Genomic DNA, 25,162 nt, shown 5'->3' on the forward strand with positions numbered 1-25,162 from the left:
CAGCCAGACTGATTACCAGGCTCTGAGCAACCCAGAGGCACCTCTTTCAGCTGGTCTCCCAGATTCCATAGGCAGTGGTCTCAACTGGGAGGTGAGGCAGGGACTGTGTGGCCACGGAAGTTGCATCCTGACTGTCAGAGGGAAGGCACCTGACTCTGGGGTTTGCAGCAAGACCCTATGGCTTCCCAGTGTTAAGACTCGGGTTCTGAACAGGGAGGTGGTGTGCTTGGGAAAGATTCCTCAGCAAATCCCTGGCCCTGCAGCTTCCTCTCTAAGGGGGTGGGGGGTGTCCACCCCAGATGAGTTCCTCCCTAAACTGAGCCACTGGGGCCCCTACTAGGCTCCTGAACTGAGCTGTCTAGCCCACCAGCTAGTGGGCACTGTGGGCTGTGTGGGGCTTCTCTGCAGCCTGGGGTAGTCAGCTCCCCGGCCACTGGGAGGGCCAGGTGTGGGCAATTCTAGCCCTCTACCGGGGAGGGAAAGCCACCATCACACTCAGAAGGAGGTGATTCAAAGGATGGAGTTGTTAGTATTTGTTTTTAGCTGTCTCCCTCCCCATCTCTTTCTCTCTTGCTCTCTCTTTGTGCTTTGTCACTGCTGGGACCCCCAGGTTTGGGGATCAGGGTTGAACGATGGGACTTGAAATTTCAAGATTGGCAGCATAGAATCATATGGTGCTGGAATCTTAAAAACATGGAATCCTTCTGTTGGAATCGTAGAATTATGAGGTTTTGCTGGAATCTTCACCCATGGAATATTAGAGTTTTGGACTCTTGCAGTGTCAGCAGGGCCCCAGAGTGTATGTGGTCCTGGCGCTGACCTCCTCCCTCTGCCATCTCCCTTTCCCCTCCTCCGGCAGGGGCCATTAGACCCTGAGTAGACACAGGACCTTCACTCCCTCTTCCTCCAGGGAAAGCCATGCCTTAGTCTGGGTAGCAGAGGCTGGTAGCGGGGAGTTCTATGAAGCTCCAGGTCCAGCTGGAAGCCCCACCCTGCCTTTGCCCGGCCCACCTGACCAGGTGCTGAGTGAACAGGCCTGGATCATAGCCTTGAGGCCTGTGGGGTCTCCAGAGGGTGGCCCTGGGAGGGCTGCTGGGCCCCTGTGAAGTATTAAGTTCCTGTTCCTTCTTGCTATATCAGCTTTCCTGAAGCAGCCTTCAAGCTGTGAAGCTAAACTCAGACAGACTCTGGGTCTGGGGAGGCGGAGGGTCTAATTTTCCTGAAAGCTTAGCTCAATACATTCCTGAGGGTCACCCTTTCCCCCACTTCACGGGTCCTAATCCACGTCTGAGTTTGGGCATCTTATCTGACGATGTCCTGCTTTTTCCTAATCCCTGTCTACGCCAGACCCTCTCCCTGCAGACATCAGGGCACAGTTCACCGTGGGGGAAGTGAAGAGAGAATTTCAGTGTCTGGAGGAATCTCCTGGAGGAGCTTGTTAGAAACGGGCCCCTAAGCCCAACCTTGGCTATTCTGATTTAGGGGGTCAGGGTGGGGCAGGCACGCGGCCTGGCTGGAGTCCTTTGGGAATCACCTCTGAGACTCTGGTTCCTCACTCGTAGAGTGGGGATGGTGACACCCATAGGGTCCCGCACGTGGGACTGGGGTAGGCTAAGTGTTCAGCGATTAGTGCAGTTGCTGTGGCATCAGCCTCCTGAGACCAGCCTCTGATGGGGAGTCCCTGAGTCTTCCTGTGTTACAGAACAAAGGCCAAGTCACTTTCTTTGATTTCCCTGAAGGGGAATCTGGCCAGCTTCGAGGCCATAGTCCATGCTGCTTTATGGTAGGAGCCATTTCATGGGAGGCTGGGTCAAGGTGGGCAAGGTGGAGAGTGCATGTGTGCTGACTCCCTAACCTCCCTCTGGGCTCCCCAGCATAACACACTATTGAAAAGGGCAGGATCCCGCCCCCTTCCAACAGCATGTCTGGGTGATCTCTCCAGGGCCAGGGCGACGGGGCAGAGATGGGCTTCCTGAGCAGTTTGCATACCACTTACCCAGCCCCCAGCCCTGTTCGCTTATCACTCCGCTCTGCCCCCCCGCCCCCGTGGGGCTCTGCCTGCCTTCCTGTGCCCTTACCACCACCCGCGTCTACTCCGCTCTGGCCATGAGTGGCAGCTCTCTCAGTGCCTGGCCTGGAGGAAACGGGGTGGGCATCTCAGTCGAATGCAGCTGAATGAAGAAGCAGGTAGCACAAAATCCAACCCTGCTGTTCCAAGCAGCTGAAATGACTCTTTGGATTATCTGCGTCAGTGAGTGAGGATGGAAAAGGAAGCAGCAGGGCCTGGATTCTCCGGGAAGAAATGAGGGCTTCTCCAGGGGGCTTTTCCCCCCCGGGGGAGAGGGGGAGCTGTGAGGCATCCTGCTCCCATCTGATGGCCGAACTGACTGCTCCTTCTAGCACCTGATGCTGACTCTGCCACTCTTGTTCTCAAGAACCTGTTGTGGCTGGACTGAGCATCGTGTCCAAACTGCCTCACCTCCCCTTAAACCAGCCCCCGCCTTCCAGCACTGCTCCGGTCCATCCAGAAACGACTCCTCACTGCTAACCGTTCTGGCCTTTGCCTCTTTGGTTACACTGCACCTCCCAGTTGGAGTGACCTTTCTCTCAACGTCTGTTATTGTCAAGACAGCCTCCTCTGTGAAGCCCTCCATGACAATCCCAGCCCATTTGCTCTTTCCCTTATCTTACCAACCAGCATCCAGACATCAGGTGCTTCATGTCGTCTGAGTGTGGCGGAGTGGGCATTGGAAGCAGGTAGACACAGCCCTGCTCTGCCTCTTCCTGGCTATGGAATCCTGAGCAAGCTACTTCCTTTCTCTGAGCCCATTCTCCCCCAGCCCCCCAGCCCCATCTGTGGAAGGAAACAGTCCCTCCTCACAGGGCTGCAGTGTACAAAGTGTTTTGCACGCTTGGCTCACCCAGTCCAGTCTGCTCATTTTACAAACGTAGAGTGAGGCTCAGGGAAGCTGGCTTGCCCAGATCTGTGTCTTAAGTTAGTGGTCAGAGCTGCCACTCTGGTGGCAGTGTGCTTTTTCCTTAGCATCATGCCTCATCCTGACCTTCGAATGCATTTACATGATTTCCTCGGACAAGTCGTCCAACCTTTGGGACCATTTGGAACTTCAGGGGCTCAGGGGAGAGCCAGGAGTGGCTGAGGGCCCAGCACCGGGGTGGGCAGTGGTCTGGGGCCATGACTGCTGCCTGTGCTTCAGCCAGGGGTGAGGAGGGGCTGGCACGGGGCGGGGCCTCCTAGTCTTCTGGAGCTGAGCCCCTGATCTGACGGGGGTGCAAAGCTAGTGAGTGCACACGAAGCGGTGGCAGAGAGCTCCCTGAGAGGGACCGACCAGAAATGATGGGGAAAGTCCAGCTGACGCCATCTGAGCAGGAGGCACCATTGGGTAGCCAACAGCCACCGCCCCAAGTATCCCCGACTGCCCCCGCCACCCCAGCCCCTACTCTGGGGCCTTTTGGTGTAGCGCTACGGCCATCATCTATTCTGATTGGTTTGCCCACATCTTACCGGTTGATAGATATTTAGAGTATCATCCCCCAGGAAGAGGCCTGCTGATCATCAACAGTAACCCATCTGACCCATCTGGGGGCGCTTCTGGGGCAGTAGGAGCGGGGGCGACGGCACGGCTCTCTATTACCCAGCCTGGCGCTGTGCAGATCTGCCTGTCACACCCTCTCAGAGCAGCTGGTCCCCATTTCCATGGTGCCCTGGCCCATGTTTGCAAGGCAGCTTTCTTTCCTCAAGTACCAACTGTGTGCAGAGCGGCCGGAAACTCCTCTCACACTGCTGGGCAGGTGGGGGCTGGCACTTGGGGAGGTTGAGCCAGGAAAGGATTAGTAACCAGGCAGCGGGTGGCTCAGAGCCGTGTGCCCGGGCGAGCAGGCAGCCATCAGTGGAAGGCGCTTGGCAGCATGGCCCACCATCCCCACTGAGAAGCAGGCAAGAGGTGGTGGGGGGAGCTGCCCCAGCAGCGGGGAGAGATGAGCATCTGCCTGCACCCGGGACAGTCACAGCGACGTCTGTCTGTTACCCTGAAGTAGAGACAGAGGGTTTGGGTAGCACCCTAACTCTTGAGAAGCAGGCACGTGGAGGCCCAGGACCACGGAGGACTCAAGCCCTGAAGGGTGGATGGGCAGACGTGCTGGCTAGCAGACACCAGCCTAGCGGCTTAGGACAGGAAGCCATCTGACAGGAAGCACCGACTGCCAGCCCCCTATGGGGCCCCAGAGCAGTTGGGGGGACGGGCTGAGGAGACAGAGTTAATCTGAAGAGCATCAGGGCAGCTCCCTCCAGAAGGTGACCTTGTGTGTCGGGACAGCTGCCACCCGTGCTGGGCATCTTTGGGGCACAAAGGGCAGCTGGCTGGGCCAAGGCTGGCCAGTTCGTGGGAAACCAGCCAATGCCTTCCTTGTGGCTTGCTCTGCTGTTCCCCCTGGGGGGGCCCATGCTCCCCTCTAATCCCTTCCTTCCCCTTGCATCTCGGGCTCTGAGAACAGGTGAGTGACAGATGACAGGCTGGTCCGTACTGGACGCTTGCTCTCACTGAGGGGCCTTTAGGTGACCACCTGCGGCATGAATCTTTCTTACTGGTCAGCCTCCCACGGACAAAGGGAAAGGTCCTGAGATGTGGCGTCCCCGGCTCCCCCTCCCCAGCCTCCTCCTTCCACACGAAGAATTTTGATTGTACGTGAGTAGAAATCCATCTGCTCAGAGGATATTAGAGTTGACCAGGATAAGGTGATAATACCTGCGGCTTTGACTGCAGATCCATGGGTTCTCCGGGACCCTCACACTGCCACCATCACAGCTCACTTAATACCTGGGCCCCCTTTCTCTGGCCCAAAAGAGCGAGGGCACTGCTGTCACCTCCCTGCTCCTAAAGCGTCCTGCAGTGGTTCACACTGATCTACAGGGCATCAGACTCCAAGTTCTGAGCCACTTCCGACTCACTTCTTTCATTGCCTGTGCTTTTGACAAGCCAGAGCCAGAAAGGCCACATGGACCATGGTGTCCTCCATGTGTTTTCTCAGCCCTGGGCCTTCGGGAACGCTGAGGTAGGAAAAGTCCCTTAGAAGAGCATCATGGGTCACTTGACATGTCCCAAAGGTGCCAGGGTCTCTGTGGGAACTGACAGAGAACAGGGGTCATTTTCTAACTAAAGTGTTTATTTCCATTCAGTTCACTAACTGATTGTTCTGCTCAGGTAGCTGCATTTACTCATAGGAGAGAGCCTGTGGCCAGACCACTTGCCTGATTATTTTCCCACGGCCAAGACTTTCAGACCTGGGCAAAGGTCTGGTGGAGGGAAGGAGGTGGGAGAGAAATCACATGCTTTCTTGCAAGGGGAGGAGAGGAGCACGCCTGCACGTGGTCTGATGGTGATGCTCTGGAGGGCTGGGGTATCACAGTGAATGACCTGGGTCCTGGCCTGGTTTAGGCTCCCAGAGACAAAACTGGGTTCTGGCCACCCGAGGGCACTCAGGAACCTCGAAGGGGCCTGTTTGCCTGGGAAGTACTGGATAGACTGGGACAGAAGGAGATGGAGATGTGGGCAGAGGCTTCTGACCCTGCAGCCTCCTCCTCAATCTGTTGCTTTCAGAAACAGTCCTGGGGTGGGATGCTCCTCCACCTTGGCCCCCACCCTCCACCCAAATCTCACTCAGTCTCTGAATGGCCCAGATGGCCCCGTGGCAGTCGGCTTTGGTGAGGCCTGGCAGCAGGTGGGAACTCTATGCAGGGGGGAGGAGGGAAGGGTGTCAATGAAAACCATATAAAAAATCCAGAAATGTGCATATAAAATCTCGCCCTTGGTGTATTGCCTAAGTCAGGAAGCAGAAAGCACCTTCTTCCTGGAGAAGGATCAAGTCCTCAAAAGGTAGGAAATGTCAAAGTGTCACTTCATTGTCATAAAAAAAAACCAACCAACAAACCCCAACCCCCCAAACCAAATCCACCCCTGACCAAAATACCCCCGAGTCCACAAATTGCTGTAAACAAACCCAGATGTAGGAGCAATCCTTCTCAGTGGCAGTCGTAGCTGATGGCAGTCATTGCAGCATCAGTCCTCCAGGTGTGGACCGGCAGGAGCGGGTGCCCAGCTGGGCCATGGCCGCCGAGCCGTGCGCATGACGTGGATGTGAGCTGCAGACTGGAGGGAGGGGGATGGTCAACCTCAGGAAGGCTGACCTTTCTGGCGTCCCCACGTTCTCCCTGACCCAGGAGGACAAAAGTCCCTTTTCAGCCCCGGGAGCTGACAGGAGAAACAAGTCTCTTTCATTGGAGTTTCTAGAATATTCTCCAGAGACAGAAAAATTCTTCTGTTTGCCCAGAGGCAGCGGGACTGGATTTTCCAAGAGCGGCTCCGGGGTTGGTTGCCCATCGCCTGCTCATCCGCCTGGCGCATGGCTGTTGAGTGAGACCTGGAAGAGCAGCCCCGGGCACGGGAGAGAAGTGTGGCCTCTGTCTCTCCCCTTCACATTTGTCTTCCTGAAAGTGTTTCTTGGCTCCGGCCAGGTCACCTTCCCAGAGGGAGTTGGAGAGAAACTGCTTTTGATCTCCGATTGGACAACCTGCGTGAATCTCCCAAGCCCTTTTTCTCCTCCAAGAACAATGATCGCTTTCCTTATGAGAATCCTCTTTAAAAACTATTCCTTGTGTTTCCCGCCCCCTCCCGGGATCTATGTTCTTTTGTCCCCATTCCCTTTTTGCCATCATCTGAAGTTGCACGTGTTGTTCTTGGTGACGTCTCATGGCTGGAGCGCTGCTTGGTTCTTCCCATTGCCCGTGGCCTCCTGGCAGGTGGCTGACCCTGCGGTGGACGAAGAACCGGGGGCCAGCATGTGGGGCGGAGGGGGCGGGGCCTGGAGGAAGAGGTGAGCCGAGGCAGGTGAACGTCAAACCTCCACAGACTGGATCTGGTTCATCTGTGCCCGCATCACCTGGATACTGTTCAGGATTTTTTTCTGGTGACCAGCCAAGGTGACCCCAACCCGGAGAATGTCCCTTGGGGAGAGAAGCACATGTGTTAGGGAAATGCGGGGGTGGAGGAACTCTTTCCAGGTAGAGCTGCCTGGGCTTTTCCAGGGGTTTTCTGCTGGAGAGGGCAAGGGAGGGGGTGAAGGACCTGGGGGAATGGGTTGGCGTCTGGAGCTGGAGTGAGTGAATGTTGAGATGGGAGGAGCCCGTGATTAGGAATCAGGGTGCCTAGGTGCACGTGTCTCCTCTGCTTCGGGGGAGGAGAAGGGAACCTGCATTTACTAAGTACCCAGTCATTCACTTTATATCTCCTTTCATCTTCCTACCACTCCCCAGTTTACAGAAGAGAAAACTGGGGCTAAGAAGGGTTCTGTGATTTGCCCAAGGTCGCAGACAGTAGGTGGCAGGAGACCTGGGTGTTGATATGAATGTGAGTCCGTGTTGGCCGTCTTGCCCGTGTTGGTCCCCCATATCCCTGCTGGGACACTGTCTATTCCTCACTTTCCAGAGCCCCCCCGTGTGGCAGGATGGGTGGGGAGGGGGGCTAACGGCAGTGGGTGGAAGCGGCTGGGCACTTACTCCATCATCATCTGCGACACGACATCGAAGGAGGTGAAGCCGGCATTGGCGAAGCTCTCCTTGTACTGCCCCATCTTGATGGCCTCCAGCCACTCGTCCACTGTGTTAAAGCTGGTGTAGTCGGGGATCGTGCGGTCCAGCAGCGGCAGGTTGATTCTGGGGGTGGGGTGGGCAATGGGGACGGTCAGGGCACATGCTGACCTGGGGGTGAAGGTAAGCACTACGCTTGCAGGCTATGTGCATCCACGTGTGTGAACGCAGGTGAGTGTGTATGTGAGCATTTCTGTGTGAGAGCAGGAGTTTGAACTCACGTAAATGTGCACACATATATGTGTGAGTAGGCGAGAGTGAGTGTGTGCAGGACTCAAAGCTGGGGTTACCTGGAAAGTCTAGGGAAGCCTCTACAGGGACTGCGGAGAGGCTGGACCACAGTGGAGAGGCTGGACCACAGTGGTGAGGCGGGAGATGCTTCTCCTCTTCTTTTGAGGAGGAGGGATTTCAGCTGGACTAACTGTGCTGATAATTTGCTGTTTCCTCCCCTGATGCCATTCTGTCCTTCTCTACCATGGTTGTGCTACAGGAAGCTGATCTTGTGAACTGCCTCTCCAAAGTCCAGACAGAGCTGGTGGGGCTAGTGGGAATGACTTCCTGGCAGGCGAGGTGTGAAGTGACCCTCAGGCTAAAAGCTCAGAGTGATTTTTATCCGAAGAATCAGGAATGGCTGATGCAGGGTCATGGTGAGGAGGGATGGGCAGAGGCAAACACGAAAATCTCTTGGCCCTAAGAACTCGGCAGGTGAAGGACTTGGGCCCAGAGAGTCTCTGGCCACAGCCAGCCCTGGACCCTGAGGATATCTAGCCGGATGCCCCTCAGAAACCTTGTGTGATCAAGAGTCCTGAAGTGTAAGAGTGTGCAGGGCCAGGGCTGGCCTGTTGAAGCTGCCCGGGCAAGGCAGTTGTGGCTGCAGACCTGATGGAGGGCACCCGGGGACCAGTGGGAGAAGGAAAGCTCCGGGATCACTGGAGCTAGCGCACCTCCTGAGCCAGTCTCTCTGATATAAGGATGGCAACCCGAGTGTGGGGCGTGCGTGCACGTGTTTGTGTGGTGAGTATGTACTTCTGAACGTGTGTGCTCAGGGACCTGTGGATGTGTGTAGGTGTGAGAGCCTACCTGTGTGAGAATGGGTGTCTCCATGTGTGTGAGACTGTGTGTGAGCACAAGCATGAGCGTTTGTGCCCAGCTGTATGTTCACGTACACGTATGGGACTATATTTGTATGTGTACATGCATGTGTCTGTGAGCCTGGCCATGTCGAGGAGGTTGCAAATGCGAGTCAGAGGGTCCAGGTTTAAGTGTGGAGGAGGAAACTGAGTGAGGAGTAAATCTATTCACCAAGATTCTGACGATTTCTCTTAAAAGCTGTCCTCTCCGACCACGCTTTAAAAGATGCTTCCTCTACCAGACTGGGCTTCCTTCTCCTTCTCAAGATAGTCTGTGTCCTGCACTCTGCACCCCAGGGTAGTCATCTTTCCAACAAACACTAGCGCTGTCCTTCCCCATCCCAATTCAGCTTTACCAGAGGGGTGGGGCCAGGGCAGAACTGGGAAAAGGGGCGGGACAGGTGGGGCGGTACCCGGAAGAGAGGGGCGCCATGGCTTTGAGGCTGTTAGGGTTGCGGATCATCTTGTCCAGCGTGTTGACGATCTGGCCGAACTTGGGCCGGTGGTTGCGGTCCTTCTGCCAGCAGTCCAGCATGAGCTGGTGCAGCGCGCTTGGGCAGTCCATGGGCGGTGGCAGCCGATAGTCCTGCTCTATGGCATTGATTACCTGGGGACAACACAGGGGCCGGGTGGGGCTGGCTGGGTGAGGTAAGAGCATCTGCCCTCTGGCCTGGCCCGTCTTGCCCCCAGTACATGGCACGACAGACTTGCTTGGTTGCCATGGCAACTACCTCCACTTCCTGGAGGCAGCCCCAGTATGTGCCTCACCTGGGTTCCCACCATCTGTGGCCTCGGTCTGGCCTGGCAGCTGGGTGTTCTGCTCCCCTCACTCACCCACCCAGCACCCTGAGATACCCTCTGCCTCAGGGTCCACCGGGCTGACCCTCCTGTGGACAACCCCACCTGGCTCTTCTGTCAGGGAAAAGAGCCCAAACACCTCTCCAAACTCTCCTGCCCCCAGGGCCAAATTCATCTTCCCCAGCTTGACTGTGGGTACCTTCCCTGCTCAAGCATTCCCTGTTCTGGCGTTGCTGCAGATCAGAGTTCCTCGGATCGATTTTCAAACACCCCATCATTGAACCTCATCGACCTTTCGGATCAACTTTCCTCTCCATGCTCCCCGACATGACCCCTCATCATCCCACTTCTGGGCCTTTGCACAGGCTGTTCCTTCCACTGGAAGCGCTCGCGTCTCCAAGTCCCACTACTGTGTGAGTCCCACCTGTCTGTGAAGACTTCCTGGCTCATCTTGCCCACACTGCCCTTGCTCCAACACCTACAGGGCTGGACACCTGCCTCCTCCACTTTAGTACCTGATCACACGTAGCACCTGATAGCTACATCTGGTTCCCAGAACAACTGTCTTGTCTCCCATACGGGTGGTAAACACCTGAGGGGCAGATATGGTCTCATTCAGGGTTGGCCACAGGTGACAGCATTCTGAAGATTTGCTGGTTTGTGGACGGGTAGGCCTTTCCTACTCCTGAGTCCCCTGGAGAGTCCAGGGTCCCGTGCAGACGTTTGAATCAACCAACATCGGGCTGGGATCTCAGAGACCTTGTTCCCACCCCCCTGAGAGACACGCAAAAGGCCAGAAGTTCTGGATCTTCCCCTCCTGTCTGGCTGGCCAGAGAGGCTCTGCCCATCCCCTTGGAGACTTACGTCCTGGTTGGTCATGTCCCAGTAGGGTCGCTCCCCATAGGACATCACCTCCCACATGACGATACCATAGCTCCAGACGTCACTGGCCGAGGTGAACTTCCGGTACTGGATGGCTTCTGGGGCCGTCCAGCGGATGGGGATCTTCCCACCCTGGGGAACAGAATGAGGAGGGTTAACGGGTGGGAGGCTTACCCTCATGCCCTCTGCTCGCAAAGCTCCCCAGCCTGTGCCCTGTGCTGCACAACCACACGAAGTATCTTACTGTTCCCCAGACCCACCTCGCTGCCCTGGGCCTCCAGGCGTTTGCACGTGCCTTCCCCTCCGCATGGAGTGCCTTTTCCCACTCTGCCATCTGGTAACCTCCTTCTCGTCCTTGAGGTCCCTCTGCAAATCTTTCCCTAAGTCCCATCTGAACCACCTCTGAGGCTAGGGATTGTGTCTTATTCCTTTCTGTTTAAAACCCTTCAACAACCCCAACAGCTTTCAGGAGAGAGTCCTGAGCTGGGGCAGTCAAGAGTCTCCGCGATCTGGCCCTGCCGACTTCTCCGGCATGGGTGCCCACCAATCTCCCCGACAGCCTGTGTTTCAGTCACAGCTCCCCATGAGAATACGGCATCTGACAAACTTTTACTGGCCCCTGGCCTTCAGCTCAACTATCACTCCTTCTTGGCAAGCCTTCCTCTGCCTCCCAAGGCTGGTGTCTAACTCACAGCCCCGTCACTCTCTGGTGCTCTGCATAGCTGTGTCCACCAGTCTGTGAGCTCCAAGAGGGCAGAAAACATGGTTTATGTCTCTACGTCTCCAGGGCCCAGCACAGCGCTCGGCATGAGCAAGTGTTGGTGAAAACGTATTGCGGGGAGAGACGGATATTCGTCCTCCTCCCTGGCCCTGTGACTCCACTGTTCCCTGCCTCCATCTTACCAGGGCGCTGGTGTAGGTGGGGTCTGAGGTATCGTCCTCCAGAAAGCGTGAGAGCCCAAAGTCAGACACCTTGCAGACCAGGTTGCTGTTGACGAGGATGTTGCGGGCAGCCAGGTCGCGGTGGACGTAGTTCATGTCTGCCAGGTACTTCATGCCGGCCGCGATGCCCCGCAGCATGCCCACCAGCTGGATGACTGTGAACTGCCCATCATTTTGCTTCGGGAGAAGTGGAGGAAACACAGAGTAAATGGAAGGGCATGAGTCAGATCTCTGGAGCATTCTCAGAATGGGAAACCGGAGCAGGACCCTGCTGCCCTGGCCTGGGCTCTCGGTGGGAAGGACTCAGATGCTCAGAGACCTCAGAGAAGCCAGTTTCAGGGTGGTGGAGAGAACATGGACTCTGGAGCTGGTTTGACTCTGGCTCTGCCCCTTGCTGGCTGTGCAACCTTGGACATGTGACCTAACCTCTCTGAGTCTCAGTTTCCTCATCTGCGTGTTAAATGGGGATAACTAACACCCACCTTCTAGGGCTGTCAAGAGTTCAACAAGAAGGTGCATGGAAGGTGCCTAGCACGTACTAGGTGCTTAATAAATATTTATTAAATAGCACCTAGTCTGATGGCATACTTCTGATTCCTAGTCAGTGCTCTTTGTCTAGCTGGTTGACTGTGATCTCTTGGGGGGCCTAGAAATTTTCCTCTGTTGGCCTTCTGCTCTGAACTCTCTCCCTGTACAGCTTTGGGAAAATCCAAATCTGGTAAAAACTCTGGACTCAGGGTCAAGAAACCTTGCTCCAGTCCTGGCTCTCATCTCGACACTCTGGGTGACACTGGGCAAACTCTACTTCTCTTAGAGCCTCAGTTTTCTCTTGTGCATAGTGAGAAGGCTGGCTAAGAGCTTGGAGGGAACAGATTTCAGGTTGTATGCCAACTCTGATCAACTCGCTGTGGTTTCCCGGATTGAGGAATTCCTGGATTGAGATGGACTCTGAGATTGCTTCTGGGTTTAGTGGGACAGAGTCTGAGATTTATTAGCAATGCCTGGCATGGGTAAAGGAATGGAAAGTGGCAGCAAGCAAGCCATTCTTGCCCTAGATCTTGCCAAGACCCTTTCAGCCTCTGACAGTATAAAGCTATGTCTACCACTCCTTTTCCTGCCCCACCATTCTTGGCTTCCCTTACCCGGAGGAAGGAGTCCAGGGAGCCATTCTCCATAAACTCGGTGATGATCATCACAGGTGTGCTCTTGGTGACAACACCCTCCAGGTGGATGACGTTGGGGTGGTCGAACTGGCCCATGATGGAGGCCTCGCTCAGGAAGTCCCGGCGCTGCTTCTCAGTATAGCCCGACTTGAGCGTCTTGATGGCTACAAAGATCTCTCTCTTGCCTGGAAGCTTCAGGTGGCCGCTGCATACCTCACCAAACTCCCCTGGGACAGACACACCAAAAGAGGCAGGATGTCACTTACCAGGTGGAAGTGCCCCCTCCCTCCCTGTTCCCTGTAACCTCTGCTCCTGGGACCTGCAGGAGCTTTTCCTCCTCAGTGGTCAGCTCATCCTCCCAGACACACAACCCCTTTATAGAATGCAAGGGCCCAGAAGAGTCTCAGCCACCTTTGGGAGTAAGAGGAAACCTTTCATGGCCGTCCTGTGATATTTGGCTGGGTGTGGGGTAAGGATGTAGGGGAACCTGGGGAGATGGAGCGAGGGACCTGGGATGAATGGTGGGAAGGACAAAGCACTAGACTAAGTCCAGAGACCTGGGTTCCAGACTTAGCTCAATCTCTGATGTGATGTGCAAGTTCCTTCCCAGTCCTGTTTCCTCATCTGGTGATGAAGTAGTTTTACTGGGCGAACTTTGAGGGCCCTTCCACCTTGGGTATTCTGAGCCTTCAGGCCTTGGAGGGTCCTCTGAGGCTCCTGCCCCACATCCTGCCCTCTATCCCTGGAGTACACACTGGGGTGGTCCCCTGACCCGTGGCTGAGGCCATGGTACCTGAGAGGGTACCAGTCACCTACCTGCTCCGATCACCTGCTCAATTTTGACACAGGAGATGTCAATTTCCTTGGCAAACTCCCGCACTGCCTCATTGGGGTCCTCGTAGGTGAAAGGGTCGATGTAGATCTTCATGCCTGGGGTCACTGGGACAGAAGACCAGGCTCAGTCATGTGCGCAGACACAAGATGTGGACAGATAGAAAAGTGAGAGCCAGTCCCTCGGTGGAGGGAAGTACACTCCCATGTGGCCCCTGTATGAATGGGGCAAGCCCCTGCCTTTCACTTGACCTCTCTGGGCCTCAGTGAGCAGATGGGCACTGAGCTGAGTAGAAGGGTGAGGGGAACAGAGAGGTCAGCAGGGATAGCAAATAGGTTCTAGTTTTTGTTCCAACTCTAATTGATTAATAATGGCTTCCTGGAGCAGCTAAAAGACTGTCAAGATTGATTAACAATGTCTGTTATGAGTGTGGGCATGGAAGGATAGATAGGCTTATCACTCTTGTGATAGACAATCAGGGGGTGCAAAGTAAAGGAAGAGGAAGTCAAGAAGGAAGAGAGAGAATTGGAACAAAAATATAGAAAGAGCAGGCAACAGACCATGTTCTTGGGCTTCTGCTAAGGAGATCTCCCTGCCTTTCAAGGCCTCATTCAAGCCTCCTCTCCCCTCAGGAGACTTCCCGGCTGCCTTAGCCCTCCCAGGCACTGGAATGGCTGCCTCACAAGGGTCTGAGTACCCATGGCTCCTGGGCCCACTTCCCAGGTACCCCGCTAGCCAAGTCTTAAACCTTTCTGGATCTCAAATTCCCTGGTGATCAGTGTGAGGCTGGCCATGGGGCATATGAAGTTGATTCCTGATCCGATGTGGATTTTTACTTTTTGATGCAGAAGGGAAGACTGTAACTTGGATGTTAAAGACCCAATTCTGACCCCAGCACTGAGTCAGCAAAATGCTTTGAAGGAAGGGAAAGATGATCTACCCCTCATTCCCCCTCCCAGATAACTAGTCTTCCACTTCCCAGACCATCTGGCCCTCACCCAGCCTGGGCCTCCCTCTGGCTCCCCAGCTCCCTGCCCACATTCTCCCACGGCTTCAGGAGTTGTGACTTTGGAGGCAGCAGCTCTGGGAGTTGGGAGGTGAAGTCCTGGGCCGTAGCAAGGCTTGGCTGGTTGGTGAGTGAGGCCACAGCCCTGCTCAGTTGCGTGATCTTGGACATGTTAGTTGACCACTCTCAGCCTCTAATTCAGACATTCCAGTATTCCAAGAGCTGGAACCGCTAACACAGGGGTTGGCAAAATGGCCCACTGCCCATTTTGTAATAAAGTATCATAAATAAAGTTTTATTGGAACACAGCCACACACATTCCTTTGCCTGTGGCTGCTTTCACGCTACAGTGGCTGAGTTGAGCAGTTACAACAGAGACCATAAGGCCTGCAGAGCCTAAAGTATTTACTGTCTGACCCTTTACAGAAAAGCTTGCCAACCGCTGCTCTAATACATTATTCTCATTTTGGATTATTTCTGTGGGTGTCTGTCTAGCCCTTTAGGTCAGGGTTTTCTTAATTTGGGTCTGTGAACCACTTGGCAGTCCCAGGATGGGTTTGGTGGAGCTGCTGAAATGGAATGCATTTATTATTATTGTCTCTTTGAATTAGAAAAGTAATTTATGCTCCTTATAAATAGTTTAAAATTTATGTAAATATATATTGTTGAAAGTAAAAGTTCTCCAAAAATCTATCCCTGAGTATAGATTTTTTTTCTGGATTTTTCTTATAATTTTATATACACACATATGCATATTTGTGTTTCTCTGGTCATAGGATCCAAAACTTTTAGCAGACTCAGAGGAGTCTGAGACCCTAAAGAAGTTAAGAACCACCATCTTAGGCTGTGGGAGCCTGGGAAGAGGGGGATGGGTGCATGTTTTTTTCTCATTCCTTTCTCCCTGGCATACTGCATAACACTCTGCACATAACAGACACTGAGTGTCAGACGACAGAATCCAGATGATAGAGATAGAAGAAGAAGAATACCAGCTTCCACTTTCTTAGCTGTTTGTCTGTGCCCGACACTGTGCCAGGCTCTTTACATGCATAATCTCATCTTCTGCACCCATCAACTCTTGGAGGAAGGGATCATTATTCTCATTTCACATGTGAGAAAACTGCAGCTCAGAGAGGCCAAGTAATCTGCCCAAGGCCACACAGCCAGGATTTGAACCCAGGTCTGTCAGAATTGAGCTGAGGGCAGGGGCTCTTAATCACCATGCTCACTGCCTCTGGAGGAAATCCACCCAGATCTGGTTCATGCGTCCTCCTCCTGGAGTACTCAGCTGTGACTCCTTCCCCAAGTCAGCCCTCCTCAGAGAGGGTGCATCAGCTCCCCAGAGATGCTCTCTTTTTTGCCCAGACTCGGTGTCTGGCCTGTGGTTCTTGGCGACTGACTTTCAGTCTCCCTCCCAATAGAACTGGGAGAAGCCCTTCCTGCCGGGCCAGCTGGGGAGGAAGGACAGGAATGGGTCAGCTCAGGGAGCTAAGGAGAAGCACGGCAGGAGCTCAAAGCCTAGTTGGGCGCTGCCAACCAATCAGATGCCATCCCAAGCCTTGGTCAGGAGTGCTAGTCAGGAGGGCTCTCTATCCCTTACAGGACAGAGGTGCATGCCTTCACCTGGCATTCCAAGTGCTCCGTGAGGGGCTCCACTTACAGCTCCCTTGTTCCTCTATATGCCAGCACAAGGAATTATTTGCCCAGAGGTCCCAGACACACCTCATAATTGCTTGCCTCCATGCTTTTGCTCATGTGGTTCTCTCAACCTGGAACACCCTTTTCCTCCTTTGTGTCCAGATCAAATGCCACCTCCCTTGTGAAGCCTGCCTGGATCCCTTCAGTGGAGGCCAATGCCTTCTCCTCAGGCTCCTGCTGCCCTGTCTCCACACCCACTCCCCCGGATGTCTGTATGGCTTTTCTACCTTGTATCAGGGCTCCCAGATTCACAGGCCCACAGCCTCCTGCCACCGCTTTCTGGAACACTCTCCTGCCTGTGAGAGTGCTTGCTTTACCCTCCCTCCCCCAGAGGGACAGAAGCCATGTCTATCTCGTTCTCGCTAAATCCCAGGGCCTGGCACACAGAGGGTGCTAGAAGAATAACAGCATTACTCATTGGTAATGCTGGTTTTCTCTCTCCACCTGTTTGGGGTCATGAGTGCCTGATGAAAGCTATGAATCTGCTTGTTGGCAAAGTATTCACGTGTATGTGCACATGCCCACAGTCAGCATATAATTCTGGAATGTTCACATGCCCTGGAAGCTCTAGGAGTCTGTGAACCCCAAGTTGTGAGCTCTTGCTCTAGAATGTTTCCTCTGGAGTATATGTGAAGGTGGTAATAAAGTAGGTGCTTAATAAATGCTTTTGAATGTACGGCTCTGAGCACAGCCATCCCTGCTTTGGTGACCCTTTGGTTTCGCCTCACCAAAATTAATAACACTATTGGCTCACAGTTTAGCATGGATTTACCACACACGAGACCCTTTTCTAGGTACTTTATAGGCATCGACCCAATTAATCCTCCCTAACAATCTTCCCAGGTAAATAGTATTATTAAGCTGAGCTCTATGGAACTGTCAATATTCGACTGCTTCTGACCTACAGAAATGGCAATTTCATTTGGTCCAACATAATATCATCCTTCCCATTTTTGATGAAGAAACTGTGGTATAAGAAATGTTAAATGACCTGTCCAAGGGGACATGGACACAGCTAATAAATGACAGAAGTGTTGTTTGAATCCAGGCTGCAAAATCTACACTTACAGCTGCCAGGTTACCAGTTTATTCTGGGTGCTTCCCCAGCCTGTGTCTTGGGATAGAATGTGAGCTCCTTGTGGCCAGAGCCTTGCACAAGGCCTGGCTCCCGGGAGGGGCATTTGCTGAACTGAAGTTGGATGAGGACCCCTGCAGGCAAGAGCCTTCAGAAAATATTGGACTCTTGGATGATTTATGACTGTCAGGGTCACCAACTGCCATCCTGAACCCACATGGGAAATTCAGGATGAGGGAAGGAGGATCCAGGCATCCAGAGACCTGGATTTGAATTCTGGATCTGCCAGTAATAATGGTCACAAATAAGCTGCTTTATGGGTTTGAATTCAAGATCAACCACTGTATTGACCTGGCTGTGTGAACTTTGGCAAGTTACTTAACCTCTCTGTGCCTCACTTCTTTCATCTACAAAATGGAGATAATAAATAAACAAATCCCCTACCTTGTAAGGGGGTTGCAAAGATTAAATGAGAATCTTTTTAAAGGGCTTTGTACAGTATTTGGCAAATAGAGAGCACTGACTAATTGTTAACTGTTATCATGAAGAGTTGGCTATTGTTAAATATTATTATTACAAAGCGCTTTAATATCCATTAAATCCTTTAATCCTCATAACTCTGTGAAAGTATCATTCCTACTGCTTCCCATATAAAGATGCCAAGGCTCAGAGAGGTTTGATGGCTTCCCCAAGGTCACCTAGCTGGCCAGTAGCAGTGTATGGCTGAGAAACCAGGTGAGTCCCCCTGGCTCCACATCCAGGCACCATAGCCCTCGGTACTCATTCAGCACCTGCTGAACGATGGAAAACATGAGCCCGTGAGGGTGACTTGGAGCCATCACACACATACCCGGGCCTCAGCTTCCTCCTCTGGCCCAGCCACAGAGGGTTGCTGGTGGATATGCGATCACAGGGCTGGCAGGGCTTTGAGAAAAAAAACAAAAAACAAAATCCTGCTCAGATGCAGGGCGTAGGAGCTTGAGCTTGAGAATGTGTTGATCTGTGAACAACACGTTCTATTCTGGGGTCTATTTTGAAAACAAATCCCTGCTGTCACCTGTTTCCTTGTTACTGACTCACCCTCTAAATAGTGATGCTCCCAAATGGTTCCAGGTGACGGAGCATGTGAGCCTGTCTTATTCTAGCTCAGAAGGGTGTAGGTAGCACAGCGTGGCTAAGTGTGTGTGCTCTGGGGCCAGACACCCTGGGTTTGTACCCTAGTTTTTGCCTTGCACAGCTGTGGGACCTCTCTGTGTCCTGGTTTCCTCATACTCAAAGTGGGAAATTATCAGGATTAAATGAATAAACACACGTTAAGCATTAAAAGAGTTCTTGGCACAAAGAACACAATACGTTTAAGCTACATCTACGATCATGATTTTATTACTTGGGGAGTAGGATGGGGTGATGGAATTTATGAATTTTATTTTATTTTATTATTATTATTTTTTTTTGCGGTACGCGGGCCTCTCACTGTTGTGGCCTCTCCCGTTGCGGAGCACAGGCTCCGGATGCGCGGGCTCAGTGGCCATGGCTCACGGGCCCAGCCGCTCTGCGGCATGTGGAATCTTCCCGTACCAGGGCACGAACCCGTGTCCCCTGCATCGGCAGGCGGACTCCCAACCACTGTGCCACCAGGGAAGCCCTTGAATTTTATTTTTAACATACAGGTGGATTTTTATTTCTGTGTAGTTAAATTTGTCCACCTTTGTCTTATGGTCCTTCCATTGCTTTTGTGCTTAGAAGGTGCTTCTCCATCCACATATCAGTTAAATAGTTATCTAAATTGTCTTCTGGAAATGTTACTGGTTTAATTATTTTTACATGTATGTCTAAAATGATTTTTAAGCCCAGGAACTTTTACTTCAAGTTAAGTCTTACCCAGAGGCTTAGTATCTAGAACTCCTTGGCGTTGCTCTTTCTTGCATACCCTGTATCCAATCCTGCAGCAAATCTGGTGGCTCTACTTTCAAAGTGTGTCAGAATCCAACCCCTTCCCACCACCTCCCCCGTTGCCACCCTGGTCCAGCCACCATCATATCTTCCCTGGATTATCCCAGCAGCCACCTCACGGCCCCTGTTCTGTCCTTGCCTGGCACAGCCCAGCCCCTTCAGTCCTTTCTCCACATGGCAGCCAGAGAAATCCTGTGAAAACTGTAACTCAGAGCACATCAGTCTTTTGCTCAGACCCTTCCAGAGGCTTCTCATTTCACTCAGAATGAAAACCAAGGTCCTTCAACGGTTGATAAGAATCTACATGTCATGGCCCCTCATACCTCCTGCTCCTGCCCCCTCACTCTGCTCCAGTCACACTAGCTTCCTGGCTGTTTCTGAACCTGCCAGACACGTTCCAGCCTCAGGGCCTTTGCACTGGCTATTCCCTCTGCCTGGGATGCTCTTCCCTCAGGTTCTACACAGTTCGCTCCCCCAGCTCCTCTGCACCTTTGTTCAGAGGAAGCCCTCTCGCTGAGGCCCACCCCTTCTCCCCTATTTAAAAATGAAGCGCTGACCCCTGCAGCTCCCAATCACCCTGTTCTACTTTGCTTTTTTTCCCAGGGCACTTTTCATCTTCTGATATACCATACGCTTTACTCGTTTATTGCATGTTTTTTTAAAAATCCCCTGTGCCTCCCACTAGGATATAAATTCCACCAGGGCAGGGATATTTGGTTTGTTTACTTGTGTGTCCCAGCACCTAGAGCAGGGCCTGACATACATCATGGGCCACAACAAATATGTGACAAATGAAGCGATGTGCTGATGACCCCCCTTACTTGGTGGCCAACTGAGGAGCCCTGCGGTACCCCACTGAGCCTATTTGGAATTCCTGTTTGCTGAGTGAACCGAAGCGAGGACCCACATGTCCCCTCCCTGCACAGGTTGTTGGTTCTGCCAGGGTCAGACGGAGAGGAATCTCTGCTCTGCTCTTCTCTCTGATCCGCTCCCCAGGAGGGGCATCTGCTCTGGGAGCGTGTGGCTCACGTGCCCCCAGACCTGGCTGAAGGTGGGGTGGGAGGGAGCAGGAAATGGAGGCACTGAGCAGGCACAGCAGGGGGCCTCCTGCCTCCCTTCTCTCCCCTCCCAGGCCAGAGCCTGGGCTTCTCACCATCTCACTCAACTCCTGTGTTTATTCTGCAAGGCTGTACCCAGTGCCTGCTGTGTGCGGGGCCGCCAGCTGGCGCTGGGGAAGCAGTGGTGAGTGTCAGACAATTTCAGGTCCCCACGTGCCCCCAGCGTAATGGCGGGGAGAAAGGAAGCGGCCGTCACCGCGCAGCCAGGTAGGGGGGCACGGTGTAAGCACAGACGAGGGCCCTAAATCCAGGGTGGGGTCAGGGAAGGCTTCTCAGAGGGGTCTGTATCTGATGAGGCCTGAGGGAGAGGGAGGGACCCAGGTAAAGAGAAGGGGGAGTGCTTCAGGCAGAGGGAGTGGCATGTGCACGTTCGTTCGGGGAACCGCTGGGCATCGGTCTGACCGCAGCAGGGGTGGAGGCAGTGATAGAAGGCTGGACAGGTTGCTGGGCACTGGCAGTGAGGGGCCGGGTGCTGGCCCCGCTGGGTATACATACTGTGGCCACTGGTGTAGTGCTGCAGCTTGTCCGTGTACTCCGAGTCAGCGCGCTCAAACCCCCGTCTTCTGGAACAAGAGCAAAGGGCTGAAGCCACCTGGAGGCACCCAGGGAGCTGGGAGCCACAGTAGGTGATAGGGAGAGGGTGGGCAGGCCCTTGAAACCACCCCCTTGCCAGAGGACGCCCTGCTGGCCCCTGGCCAAGCAGCCTCACCCACCCTGGTCCCACTCAGCTCTTGCCACCTCTCCTCCTTCAAGTCCAGGCTCACGATTTCCCCTGTCCCCTCACCAGCTGAGCCCCTTTCAAAGAGCAAAGTCATCTCTGGCCATGGCCCCTGGCCCCAGAAACTCAGGGGCTTCTGTCCATCTGACCTTATGACCTAGTCTGTTCTTAAGTGGGGAGCTCTAAGGAAGAAGGGAGAGTCTTTGCATTAAGCCCAGCAGAAGTCCAGGAACCGGTCCCATCGCCTGCCTTTGCCTGTGCTGTGCCAGCCACTTGGGATGCCCTTTCCTGCACCTCTTCCTGTCCGTGTCCTCTCCCCTTCCTTCCAGCCACCTCAGCCAGGGGGGCTTACCCGAGTTCCTCAGTCTGCTTATGGCCCTATTCATGAAGGGGCCTCTACTAGAGCAGAAAGTAGGGCGATTGGTACTCCCTCTCCACCATCCCTGGCTCCTGGCATCCTGCAGTCTTTCCCACCCACTGTTCTGAGACGTCCCTTCATGCTGGAGTATTAGTGTCTCAATGTGCCACCTCCTCGAATAGTGGACTTGTCCAGGGCAATGCTTGAATCAAAGGGATGGACTGCCAACGGTGGCCATTTAGGCAGTGGGAGGCCACTTGTGGGTCTCCAGGCCACCCGAGCCCCTCCTGTCCCCTCTGTTCACAGACACTGTTCAGGAATGGCAGAATGGGCGGACAGCCCTCTTGGACAGCCAGGCCTGGACCAGGCCGGGGGACACCACCCACCTGTTACACACGATGGCGATCACAACCACAGCGATGAGGAAGACCAGGCCAGCTGCCGAGGAGCCGATGATGAGGGGCAGCTTCTCCTGGATGCTTGTCTGGTACTCGGCTGGGGAGAAAGCACAGCACAGTGTTCTCAGCCTGGCTCTGGGGGTCATGACCCCCTGCATCCCCACCACACTGGGTCTCCTTGGATCCCCGGTCTGTTCCGCTCCTGGCAGAGCATCTGTCATGCTCGAGTGGAGAACTGGCCGTCACTCCCTCACAAGTAACCTTGGACAAGTCCGTGAACTGCTCCAACTCTCAATTTCTCATCTATAAAATGGGCATAATAATGCCTGCATCTCAATTTGATATGAGAATCAATAATAATAATTATCTGACACATATACAGAGGCAGTTAAAAGCACAGACTCGGGCTTCCCTGGTGGCGCAGTGGTTGAGAGTCCGCCTGCCGATGCAGGGGACACGGGTTCGTGCCCCGGTCCGGGAAGATCCCACATGCCGCGGAGCGGCTGGGCCCGTGAGCCATGGCCGCTGAGCCTGCGTGTCCGGAGCCTGTGCTCCGCAACGGGAGAGGCCACAACAGTGAGAGGCCGGCGTATCACAAAAAAAAAAAAAAAAAAAAAAAAAAAGCACAGACTCTGAAGCTGAACTCCTTGGGTTTGAGTCCCAATGGTGCCACTTACTATCTGTGTGATCTCTGGTAAAGTGACTTACCTCTCTATGGCTCAGTTTCCTCATACGTAAAGTGAGAAGAATAATTCCCATTTCATGGGATTTTTGTGTAAAGGACTTAGCATAACTTGTAGCACATAGTGAGCACTCAGTAAATATTAACTACTATTGTTTTCAAGTGTTTTAAGTGTCTGTCATGGTTAAGTATGTTATGCATCTTGTGTAATTCTCAGAATAGTCCTATGATGTACTGCCTATAATTATCCCATTTAACAGATCAGGAAACAAAGGCTTAGCAAAATTGTGATTTGCTTAAGGTCACACAGTTAGAAAGTGGCCAGTGCCAGCATCTGAACCCAGGTCTGTTTGATCCAAGGCCATGGGCTTAAGTGAGATAATGTGTAAAATGTGCCCAGCATTGGCCCTGGCTCTTGGAAACCATTCAGTGCATTCTCAATGTCATCAACATCTTCACTGTTTAAAATTTTATTACTACTTCTCATTGCCTCCATGACCGGACAGGAACTTATTGAAGTCAGGGACTAGGTCATTTGTGGGTCCTTAGAACCAACACATATTTGTTGAATTAATAAAGAAAGATCTTGAGACAGTTCCCCAATCCCCAGGTCAGTGACCCTCATCCAACATGCAAGAGGACCTAGAGAGGTGAAAAACGCTGGCCATGAGGAAGGGGGATTTTCCAGAGGAGGTGAATACTAGAAGAGATGGTGGAGCTATAAGGGAGGACTTTTGTGATAAGACTTTGTGATAAGAATTCAGGGGTCCAGGAGCCTCTGAAATGTTCAACCAGGCAAAGGCTGAGGCCCATGCCCAGTGGTTGAAGCAGATGCTAAGAAGGGATACTGAAGTCTGGTCATAAGTATTCTGCTCTGGAGTTTGGCTGGTTGGGGAAAGGGCCCCCAGACTCACAGCAATGACAACTATGACCTTAACTACTATCTGGTGAGCACTAAGTACGTGAGATGTAGTGCCAACCCTGTGCTACGGCCTGTACCTTTATCCCCCATCCTGACCCTAGTTTGATGATGATGATGATAATGAGTTAGTTGTTATCATCCCCATTTACAGATAAGAAAATTGAGGCTCCGAGTGGTAAGGTGAGTTACTCAGGACCACACAGCTAGAGCTGAATTAGCACTGTCAGGCATTAGAGTCTGCATTCTATAACTGTGCTGCTTCTCAAAGATTATTAGAGCAGGAAGGGTGCTTAGAGACCAAACTTGGAGACACAAAGCACACGGGCTACAACCTTCCATTCTCTTGCCCAGGGAAGACATTACTAATCCATCCCTGCACTTCTCCCTGCTGAGCTCAGATATGGCTTCAGAATTCTTCTCAAACCAACCGCAAGTCACTGGAGCAATGTATGGATAAAATTTTTGGTCTCTCAGATGGAATATGATACTTTCATTTCATCGATGAGAAGAAACTGGCCCAGGGAATGGAACTGGCTTGCTCAGAGTGGCTTTGCAAATTGGGGCTGAGCTCCCAACGGTCCTGGGAAAGGACATGATGGTAACGGAGGAGCTCATATCTTTTCCGGGCCACAGAAACAGTCCTCTATATGTGGCTGTGTGGTTTGTACAGTGCACAAAGGTTCTCACCCGGGAGGGAGGGAGAATTGACATCTAGAAGACGGGGTGCCTTTTCTAATTTGCACAAAGGCACTTTGTAGGAGGTGGTCCTTGTTCTGTTTGCAGAGTCAACACCCTCCTCCTGCCCTCTGCACCCTGCTTACCTTCCGTCATGGTCTGGAAGTACATCTTGCCACTGTAGCGCCCGTAGCCCGCCACGGTGCGTGCCCGCACCTGGAAGACATAGATGGCGCCGGCTTTGAGGCCCTGCACAGTGACCGTGTTGGTGGGGCTTTTTATGGCTGTGGCGTTGTACTCACTCAGCTCCTGCCGAGGAACAGAGAAAACAGTTAGTGAGGTTGTAGCCCAGAGTCCACCATCCACTCCTGCCACTAGGGGCAGGTCTGGCTACTGGACAAACATCTGTGGTTCCAAATTCTTCACTCCTTTCCTGTAACAGAATCACATACCCAAACCTTTTGCGTATGATTTGCAACACTTCCCACAAAAGAAGGCAGAGCATATTTCTTTGCCTGACGGATGCTGAATTTGTTCATGTGACTTGGTTTGGCTGTTGGAATATTCTAAAGGACGTAATGCAAGTAGAGGCTTTACATGTGCTTGTTGATTTGACCTGGTCTCTTATGCTTCTGCCATCTGCCATGGTGAGGCTTAACCTGGGTAACAGCTGGTTCCAGAAGGAGAAACTTGTGAAGAAGACCTTGACCTAACTCCTAGGCTGAAACAGCACCACCTCAGTTGACCCACAGACAAAAACCTATGAGCAAGAAAAATAGCCACTTGTTGTTGTAAGCCACTGGATTGTTGGAATTGTTTGTTCTGCAGCATCATCTCAATAACAGCTGACTAATACACATATGCTGAGTGGCCACTGTATGCAGACCCTGAAGACTAGACTGTGGGTTCTTAGAGACAGCAGGGAGAGGGCCCAACTTATTCACTTCTGCATCCCTCTTCCTGCCTCATGCCTCTACGGATTAAGTGGACGGACCCCTTTTCAGCCTCAGCACATTTGAGTGAGGCAGGAATTAAGGCCCAGAAAGGGAAAATGATGCTCAAGGTCACATACATCAGTTGGTGGCTGCTTTGGGACTCAAACTAAGTATCCTGCATGGAGCCGCCTCTAATACCCATGCCTTTGGATACCCA

At 53.0% G+C, this 25,162-nt stretch overlaps 1 protein-coding gene across 1 annotated transcript in view; it reads right to left on the reverse strand.

Moving 5' to 3' along the window:
- Positions 1–6,572: 6,572 nt before the first annotated feature.
- EPHB2 (EPH receptor B2) overlaps positions 6,573–25,162 on the reverse strand; it is a 136,576-nt gene continuing 117,986 nt past the window's right edge. The window contains exons 9-18 of the mRNA XM_060141961.1: positions 24,157–24,319; positions 21,720–21,828; positions 20,753–20,817; positions 13,392–13,514; positions 12,555–12,802; positions 11,374–11,589; positions 10,453–10,602; positions 9,204–9,397; positions 7,571–7,726; positions 6,573–7,018 (exon numbers count right to left, since the gene is read on the reverse strand). Of these exons, the coding sequence (XP_059997944.1) occupies positions 6,910–7,018; positions 7,571–7,726; positions 9,204–9,397; positions 10,453–10,602; positions 11,374–11,589; positions 12,555–12,802; positions 13,392–13,514; positions 20,753–20,817; positions 21,720–21,828; positions 24,157–24,319 (1,533 nt within the window). The 3' untranslated portion in view covers positions 6,573–6,909. The remainder of the gene's footprint in view (positions 7,019–7,570; positions 7,727–9,203; positions 9,398–10,452; positions 10,603–11,373; positions 11,590–12,554; positions 12,803–13,391; positions 13,515–20,752; positions 20,818–21,719; positions 21,829–24,156; positions 24,320–25,162) is intronic.

This window comes from Lagenorhynchus albirostris, chromosome 2 (assembly GCF_949774975.1).
Source record: "Lagenorhynchus albirostris chromosome 2, mLagAlb1.1, whole genome shotgun sequence".
NCBI classification, from domain to species: domain Eukaryota; kingdom Metazoa; phylum Chordata; class Mammalia; order Artiodactyla; family Delphinidae; genus Lagenorhynchus; species Lagenorhynchus albirostris.